A 27,078-nucleotide genomic window follows, 5' to 3' on the forward strand; every position below is an offset into this window, starting at 1 on the left:
ACCACCTCCTTAGGCAGCCTATTCCACTGCTGAACTACTCTGACTGTGAATTTTTTTTCCCTGATATCTAGCCTATATTGTTGTAGTTTAAACCCATTACTGCATGTCCTTTCTTCTGCAGCCAATGGAAACAGCATCCTGCCCTCCTCCAAATGACAACCTTTCAAATACTTAAAGAGGGCTATCATGTACCCTCTCAACCTCCTTTTCTCCAAGCTGAACATTCCCAAGTCCCTCAACCTATCTTCATAGGGCTTAGTCCCTTGGCCCCAGATCATCCTCGTCGCTCTCCTCTGTACCCTCTCAATTTTAACTACATCCTTCTTGAAGTGAGGCCTCTAGATCTGCACACAGTACTCCAGGTGTGGTCTGACCCATACGATGGGACTATGACATCTTGTGATTTTGATGCAAAGCCTCTGTTGATACAGTCCAAAATGGCATTTGCCTTTTTTACCACTGCATCACACTGCCTGCTCATGTTTAGTTTACAATCCACAAGTACCCCAAGGTTTTGTTCACACACAGTGTTACCTAGAAGCATATCCCCCATCCAGTAGGCATGCTTTTCATTTTTCTGACCCAGATGCAGAACTTTACACTTCTGCAAACTTGATGAGTAGTCCCTCCACCCCCTCATCTAGATCATTAATAAATATGTTAAAAAGTACCGGGCCGAGCACCGAGCCCTGAGGTACCCAGCTACTCACCTCTCTCCAGTCTGATGAAACACCGTTGACAACAACTCTTTCAGTGCGGTTCTCTAACCAATTCCCTATCCACCTAACTATCTGAAAATCCAGTTTGCAGTCCTTCAACTTATCCATCAGAACATCATGGGGAACCTTGTCAAAAGCTTTACTGAAATCCAAGTAAACGACATCAACCAAATTTCCACGATCCAGCAAACCTGTTACTTGGTCAAAAAAGGAAACCAGGTTGGTCTGGCAGGACCTGTTGGAGACAAATCCATGCTGACTTCCTTGGATCACCAAATTGTCCTCCAGATGTTTGCAGATCGCTCCTTTTAATATCTGCTCCATTATCTTCCCCACAACAGAGGTCAGACTCACTGGTCTGTAGTTTCCCGGGTCATCCTTCCTCCCTTTTTTGAAGATCGGAATAACGATTGCTCTCTTCCAGTCCTCCGGGACATCTCCAGTCCTTAAAGAGGTCCTGAAGATGATGGACAAGGGCTGTGCAAGTTCTCTGGAAAGTTCTTTGAGCACTCTCGGGTTCATTTCATCCGGCCCAGGGGATTTGAACTCATCCAGTGCAGCTAAATGCCTCTCGAAAATCTCTTGGCTACTGCCATCTCTAAACCCTAAACCCTTTGACAGATGTAAAATAGGCGCTGAGCCTTTCTGCTTTCTCTGCATCCTCCATTAGAGTTTGTCCATCCACACCCAACAGTGGGCCTATTGCCTCCTTTACTTTACGTTTGCTCCTCACATAACTGAAAATCTTTTCTTGTTACAGTGGGATTCCCTGGCCAATCTTAGCTCACTCTCAGCTTTGGCCTTTCTGATGATTGATCTACAGTGCCTAGTAACCTGTAGGTACTCTTCTTTAGAGCTCTGTCCTTTCCTCCATTTCCTGAACATTTCCCTTTTCTTTCTTAGTTCCTCTTGAAGTTGTCTGTTCATCCAAATAGGCTTCTTAGAGCTCCTGCAGTGTTTTTGTCTGCAGTGTATCATATATTTTTATGCAGTGTATCATATATTTTATGATAAAATATAATATTAATAACAACAATAATCCACCATGTCATAAGGCCAAAGAATTGAGAGGGTGTGGGATAAGTGATTTTTTTAAAAAGCAGCATCCTTGACCCAGAACTCCCTTCTAGGATTTTATCCGCTCTGAGTGCCTTAAGCAAAGACACACACCCCAATCCCATTTTCTTCTTTGCTCACCTGTTCATTTCTTCATCCTTGATCTCAACCTTTGTAAGAACATGAGAGCCTTGCTAGGTCAGTCCATCAGTTGTCAAACAGTTGCCCTGGAGAGCCAACCAATAAGGCACAGAGGCCAAGGCTCTCTTCTAATGTTGCCTCCTAACACTGAGTTTCAGAGGTTACTTTCTGCCTTTGGATATGGAAGCATCCATCAGTCACCATGGTTGGTAGCCGTTGATAGACATCTCTCCCATGAATCTGGTTAACCCATTTTTGAAAGTCATCTATACTCACAGTCATCAGTACATCGTCTGACAGCAAATTCCGCATTTTAATCACTTGTTGTATAAAGTGTTTCCTTTTATCCCTCCTGAATTTACTGTCCATCAGCTTCACTGGATGCCTATAAACATTCTAAGTCCTCAGCAAACTATTTTTGGGGACAATTTTTAAAAAAATTATGAAGTATTTTTCTACATTCCTAGGGACCCGCTAGGAATACAGAAACCCTGCAGAAACCCCCTCCTGGTCTGCTGCTGGCCCCCTTCTACTATTTTCATTCAGCACTCTACCCTGTAAGTTGTATTTAATGGAGAATCTTTTTAGTTTAATTTGCTGTAATTTGTCCAGTACAGAGGTGCCTTTAGAAATGACAAAAGGATGTGATAACACTGGGGGTGTTAGACAGGTCGTTCTCTGTACATGGTCAAAAGCAAAAATGGGGAAAGACTCAGTCCAAAACAAATCAGATAATCAAAGCAGTTATGGAAAAATGCATCAAAATATATAGAAACGAGAAACAAACTAAAAACAAGACAATTCTGTGCTCTAGTGGCTCAATGTCAGACTAGGATCTGAAAGTTCAAATCCTCACTTCTTCCATGGAACCTCTCTGGGTGACCTTGGGGCAGTTGCGCACTCAGCATAAAGTAACAAAAAGGGAAACAAAAACCCAATACAGGCGAGAACCAAAAAGGTCAGGAATAAAATCAATTATAGAAGAATATAAACTGTTTATTATAGGAGATCAGATATTTAAAAAAACTAAAAAATAATGTCTATTTGGCACACACAAAACATCTAAGTGTGTACACCAATAATGTCAAATAATTTTTTTGACCTTGACCTAACGTGTTTCGATCAAATAGATCATCAGAGGTCCAGAAATATTTGATGGCTGAGGATTCTGCTATTACCAGTATTAAAGCCCTTTAAAATGGGCTTTGAAAGAGGCAGGAGGGTGGCTGCGGCTCTCTTTGGCCTGTACAATTGACCTCTGATGAAGATCTGTTTGATTGAAAAGCGTTAAGTCAAGGTCAAGATCAAAAGATTATTTGGCACTATTGGTGTACACACTTACATGTTTTATGTGTGCCAAATAGACATTATTCTATGGTTTTAAAACATTTCAGCATAACTTACTTCACATGATTGTAGTGAAGATAACATGGAAAAAATAAAATAAAAGCTGCTTTGGGTCCTCACTAGGGAGAAAGATGGGACATAAATGAATACATTAAATAAAATTTTATCTTTCAGAACACAACTCAAGGAATCCCATGAAGTTCATGAGCAGTAGGTTCAGGACGAACACAAGAGAAATACTTTTTTACACAGAGAGTTATTAAAATGTGGAATTCACTGCCAGATAATGTAGTGATGGCCACAGACATAACTCCCCATCCACCTCCCTCCCTCAGAGGCAAGATTTCCCCTCCATTTCTATTTGCTTTTCTGGCTGAGCTGTCCTAGTGGCATGTTTTTCCTGAAGAACTCTGACATTCCCTGTCTCTAGAATATTTTACTACTCACTCAGCTCAGGAACCTGAGGGAAAGATCGGGACCACCCTGTAATTTATTTTATTTATTGTAATTTAATTTATTTATTGTGTTAACCGCCGCAAGCCAGTTATGGGAGCAGCGGTATAAAAATCAAATAAATAATTTAAACCATTAAAAATGACATTTGAGTTGTTTTGAAATTCATATTCAACATTAATAAAATATTTGATTTTATTCAACATAAAGGGGAAAGGCTAGGTGAAATCAGGGGTCAAAATTCCTGATGTAACTCAGTATAGATAACTAGTACCTGTACAGTTCTTATGTTTCAGTCTAATGAGAGTTTCTTAAGCTATTCACGGTTCTGTACACAATAGATAATGCACTTTCAATGCACTTTACAAGTAGATTTTCCTGTTTTGCACAGGAAAATCCAGCTGCCAAAGCACATTGAATGTGCAGTATCTACTGTGTGCAGACTAGGCCCAGGGATAGAATCATAGAATCATAGAATAATAGAGTTGGAAGGGACCTCATGAGTCATCTTGTCCAATCCCCTGCACTATGCAGGACACTCACACCCCTATTGCTCATCTACTGTAACCTGCCATCCCCTTGAGCCTTCATAGAATCAGCCTCTCTGTCAGATGGCTATCTAGCCTCTGTTTAAAAATGTCCAAAGATGGAGAACCCACCAACTCCCGAGGAAGCCTGTTCCACTGAGAAACCGCTCTAACTGTCAGAAACTTCTCGGAGGATCTCTGCACTCTTCAGAGCCAGCTCCCTGTTTGACTGGGCAGAAATTGTTCTTCTCTTTTTAGAAGATCTGCCTCCTTTCTTTGGCCTGAATTGGAATCTTTGTCTTAACTACCCACTCATCCTTGCCAGCTTTCCCCAGTTCTCCTGTTTGTATTAAATTTCTCCCAGTCAGGGCAGAATTCTGAAACTGTCAGTACTCAACTCTTCTCAGCTGAGGCTGAAATCTGACTGAATCCTCAGTATCCCGTTCAAATTTCGTGAAACAGTCTGCCACTCAAGGATCTTTGACAATGTGAAAAATTAGCCCTTCACAGTCCTTTACATTGTTTACCCTGAACATGTAAGGATCCAAAGCACATTCCATCACAGGGGATTAGTTAGATTCATGGAGGAGAGCTCTATCAGTGGCTACTCCCCTTGGTGACTGAGGGAAACCTCCACGTCAGAGGTAGTATACCTCTGAATCCCAGAACCAGGAAGCAACATTAGGGGAAGACCTCAGCCACTCAGCCCTGTTCTTGGCCCTCTATTGGGCATGGTGAGAGAAAGGATGCTGGACTAGATGAACCACTAGTCTGATCCAGCAGGGCTCTTATGTTCTTGAGTATCCATACCCAATAAGTTCTAATCAAAACTCTTTCTTCTTATATCAGATGATAATTTTTCCAATGCAAGCAGCTTCCATCTGCTCAGCCTAACAGTGCTGTTCTTCAGAGAAGTCTTGCTTCATCTTAGCAGAGCATAACTCACCTCAGTGCTGCAGAGAAGGCTGCGTGCATTTCTCACTCATAGCCACTTTAAATTTCAAGGAGCCTCCTCAGTTGCCATGAGATATGCCACAAAATGCTGTGGGATTTGACTTGTTTGCTACAGGAGGCACTTAAAAGGTGAAGAGGAGATGGGCCTATTCCAGCAAGCTATGAATCTCAAGTGTGGTTGCACACTGTTGTTTATTTAAAGTATGTATACCCCACTTCGTATCTGCAAACTCAAGGCACAGTAGCAAAAGCTGCAGGTATACAAATGTTGTAAGTGTACAGTCAGTGAAAATCAATCCACAAATTAAAAAACGTCATTAAACAATTTACCCCACGCACAACGTGCACTTTCCTCAGTGCAGCAAGTGGTGGCAACCTGCTGCAGCCCCTTTTTAGGTAATTCCAGCGGAACAAACGTATTGTGGAGAAAGGCCACAACCCAACTGACCCAGGTGAGGAATGGCCAGGAGAAGGATGTTGAGGGAAAGGCACTCAGCATGTGGTCCCAGAGGGCCTTTCACCTGTCCCAGAGCTAGCCATTGAAAACACACAATGGAGTTCAGCCACAGTGAGGCCTTGATGAGAACATTCAGTAATTTTTCTCCTTATCTACAAGTGCAGGATGGGGACAGCAGCCTCAACAGCTAATCTTCTTGATGATGTTGAAGGACATTCATGTGGTAAGATGGTAGCTTTGTTGGGTTCCACCTACTCCTATTGCATGCTGTTGTGTTTTAGACTGGGGATTCAACTATTTGGTCAGTAGGGTAGTTTACTTGACTTCAGATCACCTGGTGGTGGTTGAATGTGCTGTCAAGTCACAGCTGACTTATGGTGGGGTTTTCAAGGAAAGAGATGACCAGAGGTGGTTTACCATTGTCTAACTCTGTGTAGACTGGAGTACGCCAAGGAGATGTGGCCTCTTTCCTAATTTTTAACATCATAGTTAATGCCATTATGAGAAAACTATTCAAGAATAGATGTGGAGTTCAATATGGCCAAAACAACTTCCTGAAAGATCTAATGTTTGCAGATGATAGTGCCATATTTGCTGATACATCCTCTATGATACTGCCTGCATTGCCCAGTCTTACGGCTTAAAAGTAAAAGTGGACAAAATCGAAGTCATAACCACAGATGGATCACCGACAAATGTATACCTCAATGGAGCCCGAATTTAGCAAGTCAAAGAATTAAAAAACTTAGGCTCATTGGTGCAAGAAAAGAAAGTGTCATCTACCACTGAAGCCCATAGTAGGATTGGCCAAGCAACATCAGCATTATCCACACTCAAAGGATGCCTCTTGAAGAAGATGAACATCTCTCTCAAGACCAAAGTTTGTCTCTTCCGGATACTAATACACCAATCCTCCTAGATGGATCAGAAACATGGACTTTACTAAAACCTGTCAAAGAAACTCGAGACTTTCCAAATGTGATGCCTGCGGCAGATTCTGGATGTCTCTCAAGGATCTATTATGCATGGCGGCAGCCACACTGGGCTGCTGCTGTTCTGTTGCAGCAGGGCAAAATACCCCACCATTTCTTGTGTGCACGGGGGAGGGGCTCCCCGGCACACGCTGGCTGCCCCAATGCAATGGCCCCGCACACACAACATGGGGCCAGAAGCGCTGGAAGTTTTCCACCGCTGCGGCAGCAGCAGCAGGGGTGATCGGAGGCATGGGGCCCCCACTTCATGATGGTGGGAAGCATCCCTGCAGGGACAAGAGGCAAGAGGCATCCCTGCACGGTCGGGGGAGAAGCTGGGCCCAAAAGCCCTGCTCCTCCAATTATGCACTAGCCCTTGCCTATGCTCACTGCAGACCCAGGAACACGGAAGAATCCACGTTTCCTTAACACAGGGATGGCGGTGACATCGAGCATAATCAGGGATTTCTCCTGGAGCCCTGTTGCCACAATCTTGGGCATTCCAGCATAATCGGTCTAGGTCATCATAATTGAAATGAGACAATTCGTACAAAATGTGACAACCAGATTCAAATTAAAGAACAAATCCATAAGTGCGAACGGTAGTGTCTGCATGATGAACACCAGCAGACTGCCTCATACTCTACTGGCTAGAATAGAAGATCCAACAACTGGTGTTAAAGAAAACATGGCTTAAACAGACTGAGGAAGACCTTAGAAATCAGCAATTGACCATATGGCCACCGGTGGCCAAAAGTGGAAACATTATAAACAAGGCAACCTACAGCGGCATCTAGAGTAGCGTACTGGCTGAGAGGACAACCCGCTCCATCAATCTCTAGCTAAAGGATAAAAAGAAGAAAAGAAGTGACCCTGGATTCCTTGGAGGTCTCCCTTCCAAAAGCTAACCAGGGTTGACTCAGAATAGGTAATGAAATCTGATAACATCAGACTAGCCTAGATCATCCAAGATAGGGCATCAAAAAAGTACGATCAATTAAACCAGTTGTATACTCTCTCTCTCTCTCTCTCTCTCTCTCTCTCTCTCTCTCTCTCTCTGTATGTGTGTGTGTGTGTGTGTGTGTATACACACACACACACACACACACAAAGAGACACACACACATCTTTAGTTTGGTGTCGTGGTTAATAGTGCAGACTTGTAATCTGGCATGCCAGGTTCGATTCTGCACTCCCCCACATGCAGCCAGCTGGGTGACCCTGGGCTCGCCACAGCACTGATAAAATTGTTCTGACCGAGCAGTGATATCAGGGCTCTCTCAGCCTCACCCGCCCCACAGGGTGTTTGTTGTGGGGAGAGGAATGGGAAGGCGACTGTAAGCCGCTTTGAGTCTCCCTCGGGTAGGGAAAAGCGGCATATAAAAACCAACTCTTCTTCTTCTTCTTCAAAAGGGTAAGGGCTCCTGGGGAGGAGTTAGGGCGGAATGTGTCCGGGATAAAAACTTGGAGGGGCCCAATCAGGAGCCACGAAGTCACCCAGCAGGCCTCAGGTGTCTCTAAATAGTTTAAAATCGGCTTCCCTTTTACTCCCAATAACAGATACCCTGTGAGGGAGGTGGGGCTGAGAGCTCTGAGAGAACTGTGAATGGGCCACAGTCACCTAGCAGGCCTCAGGTGTTTCTAAGTAATTTAAAATCGCCTTCCCTTCCTCTCCCCATAATAGGCACGCTGTGAGAGAGGCTGCTAGGGAGGGTGGTGAGCATAGGGGCCAGCCCAATCAGGGTGCCGCACACTGATTGCCTTGTATTCAAGCTTGGACACCCCAGATACTCCTCCCACAGGTGAGTTTCACAAATATATAGAAGAACCCTGAATAAGGATATATATATTCTTTGCAATTGCAAAAGAAAAAAGATGCAAGAGTCATAGAATACGTCTTAAATTTGTGGTTTCTGCAGAGACATATTGATATGCCATCTAAAACTAAAGAAATAGTGTTGTATTAAAACTAAAGAAAGAGTGTTGTATTAAAATTAAAGAAAGAGTGTTGTACTGGCAGTCTTCAAGCAAAGGTTGGATACACACTTTTCTTGGATGCTTTAGGATGCTTTGGGCTGATGCTGCGTTGAGCAGGTGGTTAGACTAGATGGCCTGTATGGCCCCTTCCAACTCTATGATTCTATGATTCTATTCGTTATTTGAAATCTCAAAAACAGCCTCCGTTGCGGTAACCATCATTTTCCACACACACCCCGCATGCCTCCCAATGGGGAGAGTATTGGGGGACCCCACAAGTAAGGACCTGATGCAGAGGAGTGCTCTCCCCAACAGCCACCCTCTGTTGCCAGCCTTCGAGAAAGGCACATGAGGGCTGTGCCTCAAATCCCTGTGTCAGCCAGGAGGTGGGCCAAAAGCTTGTGGTTGACCGCATCAAACGCTGCCATCAGGTCTAGCAAGAACAGCAGCAAGAACCTAGGTCCAGTTTTCTCCAAAGGTTGCCTGTCAGGGTGGGTACACCTACGACCATCTCACCCATCCCACTGGCCATCAGTACACATTGACTTATTGTCCTCCCCGGTGTTATCATTCCAGAATGTTGTTTATTGTTATTATTGTATTATTATAAACTGTATCATAGAATCATAGAGTTCGAAGGGGCCATACAGGCCATCTAGTCCAATGCAGGATCAGCCCAAAGCATCACATCAAAATCACAAGATGTCATAGTCCCATTGTATACGGCACTGGTCAGACCACACCTGGAGTACTGTGTGCAGTTCTGGAGGCCTCACTTCAAGAAGGACATCGATAAAATTGAAAGGGTACAGAGGAGAGCGACGAAGATGATCTGGGGCCAAGGGACCAAGCCCTATGAAGATAGGTTGAGGGACTTGGGAATGTTCAGCCTGGAGAAAAGGAGGTTGAGAGGGGACATGATAGCCCTCTTTAAGTATTTGAAAGGTTGTCACTTGGAGGAGGGCAGGATGCTGTTTCTGCTGGCTGCAGAGGAAAGGACACGCAGTAATGGGTTTAAACTTCAAGTACAACGATATAGGCTAGATATCAGGAAAAAGTTTTTCTCAGTCAGAGTCGTTCAGCAGTGGAATAGGCTGCCTAAGGAGGTGGTGAGTGCCCCCTCACTGGAAGTCTTCAAGCAAAGGTTGGATACACACTTTTCTTGGATGCTTTAGGATGCTTAGGGCTAATCCTGCGTTGAGCAGGGGGTTGGACTAGATGGCCTGTATGGCCCCTTCCAACTCTATGATTCTATGATTCTATGATTCTATCCTAAAGCATCCAAGAAAAGTATGTATCCAACCATTGCTTGAAGACTGCCAGTGAGGGGGAGCTCACCACCTCCTTAGGCAGGCTATTCCATTGCCGAACTACTCTGACTGTGAACATTTTTTTCCTGATATCTAGCCTATATCGTTGTACTTGTAGTTTAAACCCATTACTGCGCATCCTTTCCTCTGCAGCCAACGGGAACAACATCCTGCTTTCCTCCAAGTGACAACCTTTCAAATACTTAAAGAGGGCTATCATGTCTCCTCTCAACCTCCTTTTCTCCAGATTGAACATTCCCAAGTTCCTCAACCTATCTTCAGAGGGCTTGGTTCCTTGGCCCCAGATCATCCTCGTCGTTCTCCTCTGTACCCTTTCAATTTTATCTACGTCCTTCTTGAAGTGAGGCCTCCAGAACTGCACACAGTACTCCAGGTGTGGTCTGACCAGTGCCGTTTACAATGGGACTTTGACATCTTGTGATTTTGATGTGATGCCCCTGTTGATACAGTCCAAAATGGCATTTGACTTTTTTACCGCTGCATCACACTGCCTGCTCATGTTTAGCTTACAATCCACAAGTACCCCAAGGTCTCATTCACACACAGTGTTACCTAGAAGTGTATCCTCCATTCAGTAGGTATGCTTTTCATTTTTCTGACCCAGATGCAGAACTTTACACTTATCTTTATTAAATTGCATCTTGTTCTCATTTGCCCATTTTTCCATTGTGTTCAGATCTCGTTGAACTTTGTCTCTATCTTCTGGATTATTTGCCAGTCCTCCCAATTTGGTGTCATCTACAAACTTGATGAGTAGTCCCTCCATCCCCTCATCTAGATCATTAATAAATATGTTAAAAAGTACCGAGCCCTGAGGTACCCCGCTACTCACCTCTCTCCAGTCTGATAAAACACCATTGACAAGAACTCTTTGAGTGCGGTTCTCTAACCAATTCCCTATCCACCTAACTATCTGAAAATCCAGATTGCAGTCCTTCAATTTATCCATCAGAACATTATGGGGAACCTTGTCAAAAGCTTTACTAAAATCCAACTAAACAACATCAACCGAATTTCCACGATCCAGCAAACCTGTTACTTGGTCAAAATAGGAAACCAGATTGATCTGACAGGACCTGTTGGAGGCCCTCAGGTGGGCATGTATTGTAATCATGCTGGGTTTCTTGAAGCCTATGGAATATTTCATGGCTGCTAGGGTAGTAGAAGGCATACTAGAAGGCATCTATGTCTCCTAAAGATCCCAAATGTGGGTCTGAGGCTACACTAACAAGGGCAGTGTCCGACCCCCCCCCCCAAAGAAGACCAGGAAAAATAATGAAAAATCAAGTGACACCACATTGTTCAGTGACCATGTCCTCATAGAATTCCTTTTTGAGATGCGGAGGCAAGGAAGCTTGTAGCCAGACGCAGATGTTGGATTTTCGTAGGGCAAACTTTAATAAACTCAGAGATATGATGAGTGTCATACCATGGACGAGAATGCTGGAAGGGAAGGGCACATGTGAAGGGTGGGCGCTACTCAAACAAGAGCTATTGCATGCTCAATCAATGACTATCCCAGAAAGACGAAAACACTGGAGGAGTTCTAAGAAGCCTATTTGGATGAACAAAGAACTTCAAGAGGAACTAAGAAAGAAAAGGGTAATGTTCAGGAAATGGAGGGAAGGAGAGAGCTCTAAAGAAGAGTACCTACAGGTTACTAGGCACTGTAGATCAATCATCAGAAAGGCCAAAGCTGAGAGTGAGCTAAGATTGGCCAGGGAAGCCCACTGTAACAAGAAAAGATTTTTCAGTTATGTGAGGAGCAAAGGTAAAGTAAAGGAGGCAATAGGCCCACTGTTGGGTGCGGATGGACAAACTCTAACGGAAGATGCAGAGAAAGCAGAAAGGCTTAGTGCCTATTTTACATCTGTTTTTTCCCACAGGTCAAAGGGTTTAGGCACATCTAGAGATGGCAGTAGCCAAAGGATAGTGTCTGGGTGGCACGTTAACATGGATAGAGAGGTCGTCGAGAGGCATTTAGCTGCACTGGATGAGTTCAAATCCCCTGGTCCGGATGAATGCACCCAAGAGTGCTCAAAGAACTTTCCAGAGAACTTGCACAACCCTTGTCCATCATCTTCGGGACCTCTTTAAGGACTGGAGATGTCCCGGAGGACTGGAAGAGAGCAAACGTTATTCCGATCTTCAAAAAAGGGAGGAAGGATGACCCGAGAAACTACAGACCAGTGTGTCTGACCATTGTTGTGGGTAACATAATGGAGCAGATATTAAAGCAGATATTAAATCTGCAAACATCTGGAGGACAATTTGGTGATCCAAGGAAGTCAGCATGGATTTGTCTCCAACAGGTCCTGTCAGACCAACCTGGTTTCCTTTTTAGACCAAGTGACAAGTTTGCTGGATCGTGGAAATTCGGTTGATGTCGTTTACTTGGATTTTAGTAAAGCTTTTGATAAGGTTCCCCATGATGTTCTGCTGGATAAATTGAAGGACTGCAATCACATCAAAATCACAATATGTCATAATCCCATTGTATACGGCACTCGTCAGACCACACCTGGAGTACTGTGTGCAGTTCTGGAGGCCTCACTTCAAGAAGAACGTAGATAAAATTGAAAGGGTACAAAGGAGAGCTACGATGATGATCTGGGGCCAAGGGACCAAGCCCTTTGAAGATAGGTTGAGGAACTTGGGAATGTTCAGCCTGGAGAAAAGGAGGTTGAGAGGAGACATGATAGCCCTATTTAAGTATCTTGGGTTGTTGGGAAAGAGTATTTGCTATGACCATTGTATTCTCTTTACAAAATTCTATCGACCTGTGCCCTGCTTCATTTTGTACTCCAAGGCCAAACTTGCCTGTTATCTCGGTTATCTTTTGACTTCCTACTTTAGCATTTCAATCCCCAATGATGATAAGCACATCATTTTTTGGCATTGCTTCTAGAAGGTGTTGTAGGGCTTCATAGAACTGGTCTACTTCATATTCTTCAGCAGCAGTGCTTAGGGCATAGACCTAGATTACTGTGATGTTGAATGGTTTGCCTTGGATTCGAGCTGAGATCATTTTATCATTTTGGGGATTGTATCCCAAGACTGCTTTTCCTACTCTTTTATTGATTGTGAAGGCCACTCCATTTCTTCTGAGATATTCTTGCCCACAGTAGTATACCTGATGGTCATCTGAATTAAATTCACCCATTCCTGTCCATTTTAGTTCACTGATTCCTTAAATGTTGATGTTCAGTCTTGTCATCTCTTGTTTGACCATGTCCAGCTTGCATTGATTCATGGATCTGACATTCCAGGTTCCTATGGAATAAAAGTCTTTACAGCATCGGACTGTCTTTTCACCTCCAGTTCCCTCCACAGCTGAGCGTCCTTTCGGCTTTGGCCCAGTCGCTTCATTCATTCTGGTGCTACTCGTACTAGCCATCTGCTCATCCCCAGTAGCATATTGGACACCTTCCGACCTGAGGGGTTCATCTTCCGACATCATATTGTTTTGCCTTTTGGAACTGTCCATAGAGCTTTCATGGCAAAGATACTGGAGTGGTTTGCCATTTCCTTCTCCAGTGTATCACCTTTTGTCAGAGCTCTCAGCTGTGACCTGTCCGTCTTGGTTGGCCTTGCACGGCATAGCTCATAACTTCACTGTGCTACACAATCCCCTTCGCCACGACAAGGCAGTGATCCTTGAAGGGGGATAATATGAATACATTATAGCGAATCAGGTTCCGGGCTTAGGTAGTAGACCGACCGGACCCACTGATTGATCCTTTGAGCTTGTTGCTTTTATCTCCAGCTGCCCAGCCCATACTGGTTCAGCTGCCTATGAGGTTGGGACAAGCTTTTCTATTAATCTGCCATCTTGTTGTTTTTATGTATATTTTGGGTATTGTATGTTTGGATGTTTTAAATGGTTGTATCAATAGATGTTTTATGTTGTGAATCGCTACAAGCCAGCTAGTCTGGGAGTGGCAGTATACAAATTTGATGATGATGATGTTATCTGTTTAGTCGTGTCCAACCCTCGGCAATTCTGATTTCAAATTTAATTATAAGTAAATAAATAAACATAAATAATTACATCTAATAATGAAGTTCGGATCTTATCTTTTTGGTGGGGAGGGCAAGCAATGCAAGTCTGAACAAGATAGCTGAGTGTTACTAATGATAGTTGGGTATAATAAAACATGGATTTTATTATACCCAACTATAGAGTTTGATTCTTATCTCCTATGCAGCTCTCCAATGTATTCAGCCTCATCACCATTTTTTGATCAAGAAATTGTTTCCCTAATAAAAAAGGCTTCCATTACCAACTTGTGGACTGACCCTGTTATTGGTGGCTTTTATTCGAGATACTTTGCCATAGATAAGAAGGGCGGTGGTAAATGTCCTATCTTAGAACTCAGACAATTAAACAAATTAATTCATGTACCAAGATTTCAGATGCTGTCGTTGCAGGACATAATACCACTTCTATCAGATAAGGCCTGGTCTGCATCTTAAAGATGCCTACTTTCACGTCTCTATCCATTCATCCTGTAAAAAGTTCCTGAGATTTGTTCACAGCCATCTGCTCAAACTATCGAACTATAGCCCTGATTTCCCATCCGAGTAAAATCTTATTGAAGATCATTCAGAACCGTCTCAAATCAGCCATTGATACTCAGCTACCAGATGTCCAGGCTGGTTTTCAACATGGTCGCAGCACCCAAGACTGCATTGCAAATTTGCACTGGATTCAAAAGGCCATCTATCTATGCTTTATTGATTATTCTAAAGTATTTGACTGTGTTGATCATAAGAAGATATGGGATGCCTTACATTAATTGGTAGTGTCGTCCCACTTAACCCAACTCGTCAATTCCTTGTACACCGACCAGGAGGCTACAGTACGAACAATATATGGAGTCACTGATTGGTTCAAGGTCAGTCAAGGAGTGAGACAAGGGTGTATCTTACCATCTTTTATTTTTAACCTGTATGCAGAGGTAATTATGCGGAAGCTTAATCTGGAAGAATCTACAATCGGAGTCAAAATTGGAGGTTGTAACATCAATAAAGATTATACAACACTCCTTACTGAATCGGAGCGTGCACTGAAGACCCTGATAAAGATACTAAAAGAAGATAGTGAAAAGATGGGACTATACCTAAATATCAAAAAGACCAAGATCATGACAACTACTAGCACCAAAGTCACAATTGACAATGAGAACATTGAATGTATTGATGATTTCATCTTTCTTGGCTCTATGATGAAAGTGGTGGATGCGGCCTTGAAATCAAATGGTGAATAACACTGGGCCAGAATGCCCAGAATCCTAAGAAGGGTCCTCACAGATCTGTTTTTGCATTTCAGATGAAGACATCCAGAGAAGAAGACGACAATTAGATGCAGAAGCAGAAACATCTGGAGATGCACAGTAAGGTAAGCAGCCACCTGTGCACCTCTGTGATCCCTGCTTTTGTTCTCGCACCTGTGTTTATTCCACCCTACACTAAGGAAAATTCCTGTCAAGTCCCCCTTCTTCATTCCATCCTTCAGGTTCCATGGCCTCTCCCAAGAGCTGCATTTTGTGAAGATCAGTGGACTGCTTAAGAGGGAGAAGGCAGGATCTTTTCATTCAAATGGTGGGAAATTTACCCTGGATTGGATTGGATTTTGTGACTCAATTGCACCAAGTTCTCTAGTGGTTCATGCTGGGGCAGTCTCCTCTAGTGGGTAGAAGCTCCTCCCACTGGCAGGCAGCATCATCAAAGTTTGCAGTTCCTGTAAGAGGGGGACTTCTCCCGCTGGCCCCAGTCTAGACAAGGCAGCAGTTTTAAAAAGGGAAATGCTGGATTTGTTTGCTCTCTGCTAGAGAGCTTGTGGTGGTGGGTAGGCTTTTAGTTCCAGGGGCTTTTTGCACGGCTTCAAAATCGCACAATGGTTGCTAATTGGAAACGCTATTGATTTGCCTTAACGCACGACGTCGTAGACAATCTGCAACACTCCTGAAACCGATCAGCAAAAAGCGCTTCGTTGTAGCGCTTTCAGGGGAATCCCAAAAAGTGGATTCACCCTCCGGAAAGCGCTACACTCTTGCAAACAATCTGTAACACTAGCGATAAAGACCTGTGCGTTACCATTGTTGCGGTTTCTTCAAAGTCCCTCCTCCTGAGCCTGTCCTCCAAACTTCCGGCGAAGCGATCGCCATTTTTTTTTCTCCGAGCGAGCGGGGATAAACGCACCAGCGAGCCTCTTTCTGTTTAGAGGCTTCCCTGGCTTCAGTCCTTTACCTTTAGACACTAAGCACAAACCACATAAAAGCCCGTTTGCTGAAATAAAGTCCCTTTATTTTTTACACATTAATTCAGCTGAAAATCGGGCCCGAAAGGGGGGGGGGATTTTTTTTTTATCACTCGAGGCAGCGTGGCAACGATCATACGATCAAACGACAGCTCACATTAGGCAGCTGGATGGGTCTCTCCGTTGCAACGAATCTACACAGATTCGTTACAATGGGTCTGTTTTTTTAAAAAAAACCCTTTCTTAAAGGGAAAGGGGCTGTTTGGGAGCATGCTAACGGCTATCCATTGGCTGCTTGACGGCCAGGGGCGGGACGAGCTTGGAAATAGCGCTTCCTTTTCTGCCGAGACCGGAAGCTGTGGGAAACGCTACAAAACGCAACTGGATTCCACTACAAAGGCAGGTATGCATAACGACGAATTCCACTATTTTAAATGGCGATTTTTCGTTCAGTGACCAATTTGCAACAAAGATCCCGGTGCGTAAAGGCCCCCAGTTCTCTCCCCCCTCCCACCTGGCTGAACTTACTTCCTCTGGCAAGAAGCTGGGTTGCAGCAAGGGCTTCTTCTCTCCTTCAGCATTTGCACCTCCATGAAAGCCTGGATGGCTGGATCTCCTATGCGGTGGGGGTCTCATGCTTTTGGGCTGAGAACCCTCCTGTCAATCTTACTCAATCAGAGTGTCAGCAGCTGTTGCACTGGAGTGCTCCTGCCCTCCACATGTCTTTCAGTGGTCCCTCATCAGGTAGGAGATAGCTGGCTTGGTTTGACTGCCTCCTTGGTGGAAAGAGAGGACCTATTTTCAGAAACCCCTAAGTGGGCTCATTGGCAATGAGGTTAGACCTCACCAGTCTTTCCCTCAGGATATATGGCCCCTTGTTTGGATCTTGCTACCTCCCCTTCTCTGGTCCTTCCCATTGGGGGCTGATTTAGCAAGGTCTCTAATTCTCGATCTCGTAGGAGAGAATGCACAAGCAAACCCTTAGATTGATTTACATTGGAGATGCAAAAGAGGCTGGAGAGACCTTTTCCCAGGTAATCCCCAATTTAGGGGCCTTTCTGTCCCTAAAACATAGATATCTTTTCTCCTTCCAATAGTACCTTTCATAGTTGGAGGGATATTGGTCTTTGGATTAGTCCCCTCTCTGCCCCAAAGGAGGAGTCTTGAGAAAGGTTAGACTTGGCTAAGTCCTCATGGTGGAAGCAAGTATCCGAAATCAGAATGTTCTGAATGTTCTTCTAATGAGCAAGAAGGAGAACGTTTGAGGTGAGGAAGAGTCTTTTGGTTCCACCACACAGGCTCGTCTCTTCTCTATGAATGGGTTTTATAAGATTCTTCCTAAGGTTATGTATTCTGGAGAGTCCAACTTCTAAAAAGGAGGTGTATCATCCCCAAGGAGATGAAGGATAATTTAAAGACATTTGCTTCGACAGCTACCTTTTCTGATGACACTTCTTTATTTGCAATTCCACTGTCAGGCTTCTGATAGATCTGTCTCAGCAGCTGGCTCCGCAGCTCTGATCAGGCAAGAGGGGCAAGTATGCCTTTTTAACGAGGGTTCCTCTATGGTGAAGGCCCATGGTGAAGGTTATTTGATGAAGCTGAAGGGTAAGGAGGCGCTGCAGAAAAGGCCACAAATCCAAGTAGCACTTTCAGCCAAAGCATTCTTCTGTTTTTTTGTCCAGCCAGGTAGGTCCTGAGAGAGATAAGACATCAGATGGAGAGAGTGTCCCCTTCCCAAGAAATCCTGGGCAGGTTTAGGGATGCCAGCCTATAGGTGGAACCTGAGGATCCTCCAGAAGTACAGCTCATCTCCAGGCAGTTAGGCTGAAGGGAAAGCTCGCTCCTCTCATGCATGCCCCTTCAGAAGGAATGCATGTAGCCAGAGACACCTCTCGGCTAGCACAGTCTGTTGCTTGGCTGGTGATGTCTGCTCTTCTGAAGCCTGGGGTCTACTGCTGGCAACTGTAGTTCCTGTTGTTGTCCGCAAGGCCAAATTGTTGTCTAATAAAAATGGAAAACCCTAATACCACCACCATGACGCCTCACTGCCTACTTTCCTGTAGTAAAGCCAACTCCACTTGAAATTCTGGAGCAGTGTTGCCCTTGATTTTGTATGGCCTGCCTGGCAAATGCTGATTTTTATTTTCAGTGAAGATTTGAGCAAAGTCACTTCAGTTCCTATGTCTCTCTAGACTTGTTCACCATTTATAGTTACAGACTCTAAATACCCCTTATTTAGATCTTCCTGCACTTTCCAGACCCGCAGGACTTTCGCTGGTCTCTGTCTTTCTCTGCATCCCAAAATACAAACTGTTGCTGGTAAGGACTGGCCAGAGCCCATAGCCTAGGCAGGACACACCTGCACCACTCCACCCCAACCTCAGCCTCAACGGACATCTCTACTATTGCTGCTCATCTCTATACTTTAAAGGCAAAATGGCTACTTTGGAGGGTGGACTCTGAGACACTGTATCGTTTTGAGGCCCCACCTCCAAACCTCAATAAATGTTTCACAGCCAGGATTAGTCAAACTCCAGGTGGAGCCTGGAGATCTCCTGGAATTACAGCTTCTCTGCAGTATAAAAATCAGCTCCCAAGGCAGAAATGACTGGTGGGTAGACAGAGGTGTTATGCAGAATAAACATTTGATGTTTCTTACACAGATTGTTGTGGAGATGAAACACTTGAGGCCTACTGCACAGGATTGTTGTACAGATGAAACAGGAGGCAGAACCCCTGCAACAGCATCCAGTTTCATCTGCACAACAACCCTGCATGGTAGATATCAAATGTTCAGAGAGTGGGGGAGAAGAGTCTCTCATGGCTTCCCTCCAGCAGCAAGACTCGCCACAGCACTATTTTAGTTAGAAGGGGCTTTTCTTTGGCCACTCTGTCAGCCAACTGCTAGAAGGGGAAAGCTTTCCCCTCTCAAATGGGATGCCTTCACACACCCACAGACTCCCTTGCGTTGCTTTCAGAAACGCATCCCTTGCCTTAGTCAGTGTTAAAGGCTTCCTTCACAGCAGGCCTGAAGGAAAAGAGAGGTGCAGAATCCTGAGCAAGAGCAGCAATTGGCTCTCAGTGTGGGAGATTTCACCAATAGAAAGCTTCAGAAATTTCTGCATGTCAGAAGTACACAACATGTTTTATTATATCAGATACATTGAACAAAATAGGGCCCAAGACAGATGCCTGAGGCACTCCACTCATCACTCCTCTCCAAGAAGATGATGAACCATTTACAAGCACTGTCAGACAGTTCTCGATCCACCTAACAGTAATTAAATCCATACCGCATTTTACCAACTTGTCAGTAAGAATATCATGTGGAACCTTATCAAAAACCTTATCAAAATCAAGGTAAACTATGTCCACATTATTCCCCTGATCTAGCAAGGTAGTCACTTACTCGGGGGGGGGAAAGAGATAAGGTTAGTCTAACACGACTTGTTCTTGAGAAAGCCATGCTGAGTGTCTCTTAGCAATTACAGCCATGTACTATAGCTGCTCAAGGATCGACAGTTTGATTATTTGTTTTAAAATTTTGCCAGCTATAGACTTCAAGCTGATGGGTCACTCCTTACCTGGATTCTCCTTCTCCCCCTTCTTTAAAACGGGGACAACATTTGCCTGCCACCAATCTTCTGATGCTTCACCTGTTTTCCTAGAATTGTCAAAAATAATGAACAGAAACATCTGCAAGTTCTTTTAGTACCCTTGGATGCAATTCATCTGGCCCAGAGGATTTAGTTAATTTAAAGACAGACTGCCTGTCTGTCTGTTCATTTAAAGAAACTAGGGTCCATTCCGCACAAGTTTAATGTAGCAGGAGTGTGGCAAATTGTAATCACTACTAATATGCAGTTATACACGACGTCGTACACAATCTGCCACACTCCTAAAACAGTCCTGCTAAAAAGCGCTTCGTTGTAGCGCTTCCAGGGAAATCCCAAAAAGTGGATTCACCCTCTGGAAAGTGCTACACTCTTGCAAACAATCTGCAACAGTTTTGAAAAAGTTCTGTGCATTACCATTGTTGCAGTTTCAGCAAAGTCCCTCCCCCTGGCTCTCTCCTCTGAACTTCCGGCGAAGCGATCGCCATTTTTTTTCTTGAAGCGAGTGAACAGCAACGAACCGGCGAGCCTTCATTCACCCAGCGAGGCTTCTCCGGCTGCAGTCCCTCCACAGAGCTGCTTTAATGCTCCCCTCAAGTCACCAAGCACAACACAGCCCTGTTTACAAGTTCCCTTTATTTTCGGCCGAAAATCGCGCCCGTGCACGGGGGGGGGGGGTTTACTCGGGGGAGCGTGGCAACGATGAATCGGCAGCTCACATACCAGCTGCCAACTAGATGGGTCTCTACATTAGGAGGAAGCAAGGAATCAAGGAATCAAGGCATATTCATTGCAACGTGTGTGTGTGTGTTTTTTTTAACTGTTCTTAAAGTCAAAGGGGCTTTTCCGGAGCATGGTAACAACCGCCCATTGGCTGTTCGTTTAATTGACAGCCAGGGGTGGGACAAAGCACGGAAAAAATCGCTTCCTTTCTAGCTATTTTTGCCGAGACCAGAAACCTGTGGGAAACGATTGAAACGCAACTAGATTCCACTACAAAGGCAGGTATGCGTTACGCCGAATTCCACTATTTAAAATTCCTTTTTTTCTTTCCGTAAGCAATTTGCCACATTGAACCTAGTGCAGAATGGGCCTAGATGTTTATGGATTACCCCTACAGTGATCCCAGGGCACAAAACCCATCCTTCATCACGTGAATTGGTTTTGCCATACTGAGCGTGATTCCCCTCACAAGAGAAGACTGAGGAGAAGTAGGAATTGAGCAGTTCAGTCCTTTCTTCATCACCTGCTACAATGTCACTTTCTTGTCCCTGCAATGGTCACACCATGTCCCTATTCTTTTTCTTACTTAGAATATAACTAAATAATGCTTTTTTGTTGTTTTTAGCATTTATTGCTAGCTGAAGCTCATTCTGAGCTTTAGCTTTTCTAACACTCTCCCTACATGCATTGGTTACATTACAGCCCTCCTTCCTAAATGAGTCTTTTTTATTCAGTTCTTTTGAAAGCAGTTTATGGAGCTGCCCTGGTTTCTTTAGTTTCCTCTAATTTTTTCCTTCTCAAGGGATTTGTCTGAGATTGTGCCCCCAGTATTTCACTTTTGACGAATTAACAACCTTTTTGGACTTCCATCTCAAGTTTTTCTGACCACGGGACTCTACCCAACATAATAAAACTGGCATTGACCAGAACCTGCGAAAACGCACACGGGCAGTTGCCGCGCATGCGCGTTTTTGCCACCAGGTGACACTAATGCACATGCGCGGCAACTGCACGTGCACGTTTTCACCACCAGGGGGCGCTAACACGCATGCGCGGCAACTGCGTGCATGTGCGTTTGCGTCACTGAGTGCCGGCAGCTGCGCCCGCCTCTTCCCTTCTCACTGCGGGCAGGGGGAGGCAGGCGCGGCTGCTGGCGGCCAGGTATCGTGGCCTTTGCGGCCCAGCACTGGGCCACAGACCGGGGGTTGATGACCCCTGACCTAGAGGTTCTGGATCAGCTTCAAGGCCAGCCCTGTGTAGAGCAAATTATAGAAGTCCAGTCTGGGGGTGACAGTTGCATGGATCATGGCAACGAGTTAAGTTTCTGACAGGTATGCTAGAAAGCCTGTCGGGTGCCTTTTGTGATCTGGGCCTCAATAGATAGTCAGGCATCCAGAATCATGCCCAGATTTTTGACAGTGATTGTAGGTGTTAAATAGACACGTCTAGCATAGGAAGTTGCATCATATCAGTTCCGGCATGCCAGCCCAGCTAGAAGATCTCCATCTTTGCTGAATTTCAGTCAGCTCCTCTTTAGCCAGTCCACCACAACCTCCAAGCATTTGGCCAGAGGGTGGAGTGTTGATGGATGACCATCCATCAATAGAAATAGCTGGGTGTCATCTGCATATTGAAGACAACCCAGCACGAAATCATAGATCAGTTGGAGGAGGGGGCGCATGTAGATGTTAAATAACATTGGGGAGAGAATAGCTTCTCTGGGACCCCACACATTAGAGTTCTCTGTTGGGACATTCTCTCCCCTAATGCCTCTCTCCATGACTTTGGCAGAAAAACTGTAGCCCTTTTACAGCTAGGCCTTGAATTCTCATGTTAGCTTATTGGAAGAGAGTGAAAAGATCCACTATCAGAGAAAGGGAGGTCACAGAATCTGACTCATAACACTCATAACTGCCATTGCTCTTTGCTTTGTATTTTTTTGGATGTTACGATGTCTTTTGGGTGTTTTATGGATGTATTTTATCATGTTTTATTGAATGTAAACCACCACAAGCCAGCTATGCTGGGAGTGGCAGTATAAAAATAGAACTGATGATGATGATCATCATGATCATGTGCTGTGGAATCCTTTCTAACACATAATTTTAATCGATTATCTGTTTTGTTCCTTCTTTCTCGTTTTTGTGGAAAGGTTCCCGTTGAGGCTGTTGCCAGTACTGCTCATAAAATGGGTGTTCTCTGGGTCCTTAACTGGACTTTGATCAGCAAATTGGAAAAGAAACAAGAAGGTGAGCGTTGGAAGTAGGTCAAGAAAAAAGATGATTTTCTGGCTGGTACATCATCCCTGCCCTGGAATTCTCAGACTTCTTCCAAAACTACAAGCATTACACTGTCAGGCACAATGCTTTCATATGAACGGATTACCCAACTCCTTCCTTATCTGAGGAATCCAGCCAAATTAAAGTAACAGCTGATCTGAATTTTTCTATGGAAATCTTTGCTGCTGGATTTGGCATTTGTGAAGCTTGGTAGGCCAAATCTCCATATTTCTGTGTTGCAAAATACTATTCAGATGTTTGGATGAAGAAACATACCATCACTGGGTCATTTGGGAGCTAGAACTTTTTAAGCATATCTCTTTTTGTAGACATGTGGTGTCTTTCATCCTAGTATAAAGTGGCCTCAGAATATTGCCAAATGTTGTTATAATTATAGCTTCTATTAGGAATAAGCCCAACTGAAGTTCTGATTGTCATAATCTGAATAATGAAAATACATTTCTCTATGAAATGTGTTTCTGCTCATCCCACACTTTAAACAGAAAAAATGCCACAATGGCTTTGACCTTGGGTTTTAAAAAACAAACTTTAAAGAATTATCCACACCACTAAAAATGTATTCACCTAGCTTCTAATTAGGTATTCCTTCATCACACATGAAAATGAATCTGTATGAGGGGTTATGGTATGACTTGCCCACATGTGTGGGGGCTTCTTCATGGTTTTATCCCAAGATGCTGAGGTAAAGGCATTGACAGTTGGGTGTGAAAGACCTCCACAATTGGCTTGGCCTGTGGCAGTTGCCAGAGATTCAACTTCAAGTACTACCTCAAAAATATGGAATGAGGCCAGCTTCATGTGGTGGTTAGGAGTGTGGACTTCTAATCTGGCGAGTCGGGTTCAATTCTGCACTCCCCCACATTCAACCAGCTGGGTGACCTTGGGCTCACCACAACAGTTATAAAGCTGTTCTGACCAAGCAGTAATATCAAGGCTCTCTCAGCCTCACAGGGGGTCTGGAAGCCACTTTGAGACTCCTACAGGTAGAGAAAAGCAGCATATAAGAACCATCTCTTCTTTTTCTTCATAATATGAAGGGGGTTTTAGACTGAAGGCCATGCAGAGGGACACAGGATTGGTTCTTTAGCATGTGGTTTGTTTTGGAGGACAGGACACCTCTTGGCTGTTATGGTACCTTGGTGTCTGCCATGTTATTTGCTGTGGTAATCTACATATGGAAACAAAAACAAGGGACACTGAGGTCATTTCCGCACTTCGGTAAAAATAGTGTTACGCCAGCCGAATGGTGTAATGCTAAATATAATCATGCCTCCTGGCCCCGCCTCACCTTGTTCCTGTCTCATTCTTCTCTGTCACGTTTTCACGCTTCTCACCCTCCACAAGCGCTGCTTGAAATGGCGGAAGAGAGCAACACACTTTACAACCAACTCTCTTCCGCCTGTCAATCAAGCCAGGCAACCAATCCCCTTTCTCAACATTTTAAAGGGCCCACAATGCCCACTAATTTTTTTTTAATTCAATTATTCTCCATTGAAACACACCTATGCCTCTACAGTCATGTCTATCAGTACATATTAACCATGATATACGAGAAAAGGCAGCATGGTAGAGTTAGATCTCATCAGATCTTGGAAGTTAAGCAGGGAGACCAACAAGGAGAACTCTGCAGAGGAAGGCAATGGCAAATGACCTCTGCTTTTCGCTTGCCCTGAAAGCACTTTGCTGGGATCACCATACATCAGTTATGATTTGATAGCACTTTACACGCACACATAATCCATGATAGCTAAACATAATATCCATATTCAGAGGCAGTATACATTTGTCTCAGGGAGCTTCCCATCACAGTGAAGAGGCAATGCTGAGTAATCTGAATTTATATCAGTCGATTTGGAAGCTCTGCACAACAAGAGTTCAGATGGGTTCACATCTTCAGTGCCAAAACAAAGTGGGAAAGCTCTCAATGAACACCATAAAGACTAATATAAAGTTTATTCCAATATCAGCTTTGCTAAGTAAGAGTTCACTCCATCACAACAATGGATCCGAAGCAAGAACTCACCAAAGTTGATACTGGAATAAACTTTGTCTTTATGGTCACTTTTTATTATCTGAAGGATCTCAAAACCCCTTCCTCTCCCATACAACAGACACCTTGTGAGGTGAGCTGAGAAAGCTCTGACAGAACTGCTCTGTGAGAACAGCTCTAACAGGATTATGACTGGCCCAAGGTCAGCCAGCTGGCTGCATGTGGAAGAGGAGGGGGGAATCAAACCTGGTTCTCCAAATTAGAGGTCCCCACTTTTAATCACTACATCAAGGTGGTTCTTAGGGCCTAACCAGATGAAAATCTATGAATTATATTCCTGAGCTTATTTGTTTTTTAATTCTTTCCCACCATGCCATTCTTTACTTATCTCAGAAGTCACATTTGGAGCTGTTATTTGTCCTCTTCAAATAAATGCAATGTACTTCTTACAGCCTCCTGATCCAGTAAGAAGTACATGCTGGAGTGGCCAATGGCCCATCCAGTCCAAGACTGCGTCACACAGTGGCCAAGATCCAGGAAGTCCATCAGAGAAGCCAGGGCACCAGAAGCCCACCCCCCTCAGTTGCCTGCTAAGCACCAAGAATACAGAGCCTCACTGCCCCAGATTTAGTGTTCCGTCTATACCAGGTAGCTATTAGCCACTGACTTTCTCAACCAGGATTTCATTAAACCCTAGGGTTTCCCAATGGGGTGAGAGTTAATTAATCTACCATAAATAGCCAGATAGGGATGGTGGGAGGAGTTGGGATTCTTCACATACCTGATTGGCCGTCCATCCAATGAACGGCCAATCAGGTAGGCAGTCTCACCCAGATGGAAGAAGTGTCAGCCCATTCTGTTGTGCAGACACCCAGAGGTGAGCCAGCTGATAAGCGAGCTGGGAGGGTGGGATGGGGGTCCTGGGACAATGGTCAGGGGGATGGCAATCACCCAGCCAGTGGATGGTGCCTGGGAGGGAAAAGGGGCCAGCCCTGGCCTTCTCTGTGTGGAGGAGGAACAACACCGCTGCCACCCTAAGTGTTGCCTCGCCCAGTCAGCTGCTGGGGCCAGACTTGGTGTCACAGGGGGCAGCTGCTACCAAGAGCCAGAGAGGAGGCCAGGGGGTGGGGGCTGTGATGTGGGTCCTCACCACTGCCTGCCTTTCCCTGGGCCCAGCCCATCTCTGAGCTGCTGGCTCTGCAGGCTCTGCTGGCTCTGCGGTCTGGGTGAGTGCTGGCCTATCACCAGCTGGCGGGCAGGGGCTGGGCGGGGAGGTGAGCTCTGGCCTCAGTGCTGCAGTGGCCCAGCCCAGTTGCTGTGGAGTGGGGGGCTTGGGGCAGCCGCAAAGCCAGCCATCTCCACTGCCCACTCATACTTGTCCCCAGCCTGCCTCCCAGCTGCATGCTCAGCTGGCTGCACAGCCCAGATGGGTCCTGGTTTACCACCAGGCGGGTAGCCAGCTGCCTGACAGGGGCTGGGAGGGGGGGTGCTCCGGCTTCAGGGAGTTGGGGAGGGGGACCTGCAGGGAGTCGCAACCCCAGCTATCTCCATTGCCTGCCCACCTGCCACAACCACCTCCAAGCCTTGCACTTGGCCAGATGCACAGCCCAGGTGGGGCGGGGGGGAACACCTTTGGCCTCACCCATGCTGCCTTAGAGCTTCCTGCCCCATTCCTCTCTTCCTTCCCCCCTTCTTTACCTTCCATACTTCCGAATCCTTTCTTTCTTTCTTTCTTTCTTTCTTTCTTTCTTTCTTTCTTTCTTTCTTTCTTTCTTTCTTTCTTTCTTTCTTTCTTTCTTTCTTTCTTTCTTTCTTTCTTTCTTTCTTTCCTTCTTTCCTTCCTTCCTTCCTTCCTTCCTTCAGCCCTGAGTCCTATTCTCCTTCCTTCCTTCCTTCCTTCCTTCCTTCCTTCCTTCCTTCCTTCCTTCCTTCCTTCCTTCCTTCCTTCCTTCCTTCCTTCCTTCCTTCCTTCCTTCTGCCCTGAGTCCTATTCTCCTTCCTTCCTTCCCCTCCCCCCTCCCTCCCCTCCCCCACCAGGAGATCCTAACTCCCATTGTATTCTGAGGTACTAGCTTTGCCCCTAGTTTTAATGTATTTTTAAAAAAACTTGCTAAACATTTATTGGGCGATATGACCATATATGTCTCCCCCTCCCAAAATGGCCAATGATGGGCCTAGAGGGGGTAAGGAGGGGAGGGGCACTGTGTAGGGGCACTCAGATCATATTCTCCATGATCACTCCACTTCTGGCAT

The 27,078-nt window shown here is 44.9% G+C and overlaps 1 protein-coding gene across 9 annotated transcripts in view; it reads left to right on the forward strand.

The window, feature by feature from the left end:
• The window catches only part of CUEDC1 (CUE domain containing 1), a 145,744-nt gene extending 122,381 nt beyond the window's left edge, over positions 1 to 23,363 (forward strand). For 7 of the 9 annotated variants that reach the window (XM_077311589.1, XM_077311586.1, XM_077311591.1 and 4 more), the window contains 3 exons: positions 5,819 to 5,877; positions 15,266 to 15,334; positions 22,688 to 23,363. In XM_077311589.1, the coding sequence (XP_077167704.1) occupies positions 5,819 to 5,877; positions 15,266 to 15,333 (127 nt within the window). In that variant the 3' untranslated portion in view covers position 15,334; positions 22,688 to 23,363. The other 2 variants (XM_077311590.1, XM_077311593.1) reach the window with 2 other exon arrangements.
• Positions 23,364 to 27,078: the final 3,715 nt, after the last annotated feature.

The sequence above is a fragment of the Paroedura picta genome, chromosome 15 (assembly GCF_049243985.1).
Source record: "Paroedura picta isolate Pp20150507F chromosome 15, Ppicta_v3.0, whole genome shotgun sequence".
Lineage (NCBI taxonomy): Eukaryota > Metazoa > Chordata > Lepidosauria > Squamata > Gekkonidae > Paroedura > Paroedura picta.